General features: G+C 29.2%; 1 protein-coding gene across 1 annotated transcript; it reads right to left on the bottom strand.

The window, feature by feature from the left end:
* Window positions 1-638: 638 nt before the first annotated feature.
* LOC102663820 (uncharacterized) lies at window positions 639-1,082 on the bottom strand. The gene has a single exon (XM_006591478.1). The coding sequence runs from the start codon at window positions 1,080-1,082 to the stop codon at window positions 639-641; it is 444 nt and encodes a 147-aa protein (XP_006591541.1).
* Between the last annotated feature and the right edge of the window lie 2,905 nt (window positions 1,083-3,987).

Below are 3,987 nucleotides of genomic sequence, written 5' to 3'. Positions count from 1 at the left end.
GCATTGTTTACTCGCGTAAGGGATGAAAAAGCACGAGAGGATATGAAACATATTTCCAGCTGCCTTAATTTTACTTTCAGCTGGTGTGTTCAATTTAGGAATGTATCAAGTTCTCAAAGGAAGCTAGTGGGAGGGGGGCTAAACCCTATAATAACAACGCCTTGCAAATAAAATTAATCTTTGATTTAAGGGTTAAAAGTCACATAATTGATTCTTAAAAAAATTAGAAATATATTACCTTTTGCATATATTCATAACATTAAAAAACAATATATTCCTAATATTTGTAATAAATATATTCCTAATTAATACTACTATGTCAAAGATGTGGTATCATTATTACAAATAAAAAGGGAAACTATTGCAAGTTCCAACTCTGATTGAGGTACATGTTGGATATTGGACAGCAAATGGATAGAATGAGGAAGGATGGTGCATTATTTCATTATTCCCGTGGGGGCAGGCACACCAATTCACAGACTATTCTTGTTTTTCAACCAATTACTCTCATTTGGGCCCTTGCTCGTACAAATTTAATTAATTGCCCACCTCTTCCAAGTAAATCGATTAAAACCACAAACCAAACATAAAATCATCAAAGTTCAAAGAAAACCAACTTACACGCTGACGGCACAAATTTAACGGCGCTTATCGGCGGCTTTTTTACCCTGACCATAGTAACGGTTATTATTAGGGTTGGGAAGAGCGGAACCAGCTTTAACGGCGAGATCACAGAGGAGAGGGAGTGAAAGTGGGGTATCGGAATGCGAGAGAGGGACAAGGAAGTAGATTCGACCGGCTAGAAGCTCTTCTTCATCGGGGACACGTGGCATGCACGTGCCGATGTGCACTGACTCCGAGTTGCAGAGGTAGTAATGAGGATTCTCCGAAAGCACGTTTCTCGCGGGGATTGGTTGCTTGTACTCATTGATGCGACCGACCATGTCCATCACCATGATCGACGACGGTCGTCGGAAAGATTCCGACGCAGGTGCACCGCCGCCGCCGCCGCCACCACCCTTATTCACACTTGCTGTTGTCGTTTCCATTTCCACGGAAGCAGAAGATGAGCACGCGCCCATTGCGCAGAAAGAAATGATGGTGCCGTTTTCAGATTTCTTCTTCTTCCACTTTTTATCTTGCTTAGTGGATCTAGTTTCTTCAAGGATGAGGGATCAGTGTGACGTTGATGTAGATGTCACATAAGCCTTTGACCTGTGCGCGTGCGTTAAGGAAAAAGACTTTACGCAAATAAAAACAAATAAATTATTAAATCCTTAAATTTGAGACATTCTAGTATTATTTTTTTATTTTTTTCTTATCATAATATTAATATAAAATGATTATTTTCTATTGAAAATATTAACGATTTATTTCAATTTTAATAGTGAATTAAAATTTGAACTGTAGTATTGAATTGATAAATATAGAAATTGACATGTTTTTTATTTTAATGATTTTTTTATAAAAAGAATAATTAATTTTTTAGTTATTAACTTTTTTGGATTCTAAGTTATAATCCTTGGTATGTTTTTTTTTTGTTAACTTTTAGTTATTTATTAATTTTTAAGTATTTTTTGTTCTTCTAAATTTTTTTGTTTATTTTTAATCTTTCATTTACTTTTATTGCTTAAAATTAAATTTTTTACTCATTTTTAGTTTATCATTTATTTTATATTAAGACTAATTTTAAAAAATAAAAATAATGAAAGATTAAAAATGGATAAATTTTTTTAAAGGGACTAAAAATGCAACAAAAAATTAATAAATAACTAAAGGTTATAAATTTTTTTGACAGACTAAAGTTTAAAATCGAAAAAATTCAAGGAATTAAAAGCTTAATTAATCCTAATAAAAATATTTTATTTTGCTAGAACATATGTAATGTAAATTTTCTAGAGGAAAAAAAATTCGTGTGGATGAACATCATATCATATAGCGATAAAATAAAAGTAGATAAAATAAAAGTAGGGTGAGATTATTATTTCAGCTTAATATAGACTTATCCTTGATATTACATTTAAACTGAATTACTATATATTATGTTTAATTCAAATCACTTATTTTTTCTAAAACCACACCAAGTATCACTGTGATTAATACCCGTCATATAATCTCCAATTAAATAAGTAACCAATCCAAGTTATAAATGTTAATGCATTTTTGTTAATTATGTATTTTGAAATCAGATAAAAACTCATTTTAATTATAAATTTTATAATTATTATAATATTACAACATAACGCTAAAGTCGGTGACGGTCACTTCAAAACTGTTTTTGATTAAGGTTTTTTTTCCACAACTAGTACTGTTTTTTTTTTTTAATTAAGGTCGAGATAGATTGGATGGTCATTTTTCATTTCGGAGTTAATGCTAGGAATTACATTATTTTGACGATATACAAAGTCCAAGTGCATGTTCTTCTAGCTTTAATTAAGGGCGATTGAAATATGTAGTAGTACCTTTCTTTGACCACGAACTGAACGTTATTAACATTTAGCGGCATTAAAAATGAGAAAGAAGAAAAAAAAGTTTAAAATTTAAATTAAGAAAAAAAAATTAAAAAAAATGTTTTTCAAATTAATCTTCTTGTCTTTTCATTTCCTTTTTAATTAAACATATATGAAATATCATTATTTGCATTTTCTTTTATCTTTACATCCAAACATACCATTAAAATTCAGTAGTATTTGTGCGTGTAAAATTCAGTAGTGGCAGCCTATTTTGAGAAATATATAGACCATATAAGTATTTCTTTCTTCATCAATAAAAATCGAATACATGTAACTTACGCATATATCCAAGCTCAACCAAATGAGCTAATAATTTAATTTTTTTAAAATGTAATTTTCGTCTTTTTTTAATTTTTTTTTACCATTTTAGTCTTCTTATTCTTTAGTTGGGACATTTTGTTTTTCACTGTTAAAAAAATTATATTTTAATTAATCTTCCTCCTACTTTTTAATTTAGATATTTCATCTTTTATTTTTTAAAAATATGTGATTTTGATTCCTTTTTTTAATTTCAGACTTGAAAATGTACTTTAAAAAAAAATTAAATTTGTTAAAAATTAAATAATTTTAATAAAAAAAATTGTCATGTGGATAATAAATAAACATATATTAATAAGTATTTGCATACTACATAAATCAATGTTTGAAATTAAATACAAAAATTAAAATTATAAATTTTTTAAAAGTACGAGATTAAATGTTTGAATTAAAAAATAAATGACTAAAATTATCCACTTTTAAAAAGTAAAAAGTAAAATATCTCAATTAAAAAATAAGAAGACAAAATTATATATTTAAAAAAATAAGAGACAAAAATTACATTTTAATCTTTTGTAGTGAATTTTCATCAATCAATTGTTAAATTTATTAGCTCATAGTGCAAATTCCAACCATGCATTTTCTGTGTCATGTATTAATTGTTTGTGGAAAGTAAGAATGCTCACTTTCTAAATAAACGGGGGAAGTGAAAAGCACCCACAATTTGCGATCTATAATCCGTGGTAGGTTAAAATAAGCTTAGTATAAGAAAGATATCTAGTCAATTCCACTAACGAAAAAGACGACCAAAGAAAAAGTGATCCACTTGATGATGGGTGAAGAGCTTCATGCATGTGCAGTTTGATATACCTAGGTCTTCTAACAGGAAAAATAACAATCTACAGTAAAATGTAGACCTTTCTTTTTCATTCTCCTGCTCCCTTTTATTTTACTATTAACAAGTTGCTTGGCAAGTTGGGGTCCCAATCGCACTCACGTTCACGTAGCTGAAAATTTTCTTAACACTGAAGGATCCGTATTTTCTGGGTTTAAATTGACAACGGATAAGAATGAGATACCACACCCATGCCGGAAGGAAGAGGCATCAATGATCAAATTGTTTTTGGTACAGATCACACACACACACATATATATATATATATATATACATTATTTGGTCTGTAAGTTAGCTTTTTTTGTTTCCTCTGTTCGACTT

The sequence above is a fragment of the Glycine max genome, chromosome 11 (genome assembly GCF_000004515.6).
Source record: "Glycine max cultivar Williams 82 chromosome 11, Glycine_max_v4.0, whole genome shotgun sequence".
NCBI lineage: Eukaryota > Viridiplantae > Streptophyta > Magnoliopsida > Fabales > Fabaceae > Glycine > Glycine max.
Note: the sequence above shows the minus strand (reverse complement) of the source record. Positions and strands in the feature narration are given on the sequence as shown.

Coding starts and splice junctions, on each gene's coding strand:
- LOC102663820 (XM_006591478.1), bottom strand. CDS start 1,082: ATGGGCGCGTGCTCATCTTCTGCTTCCGTGGAAATGGAAACGACAACA.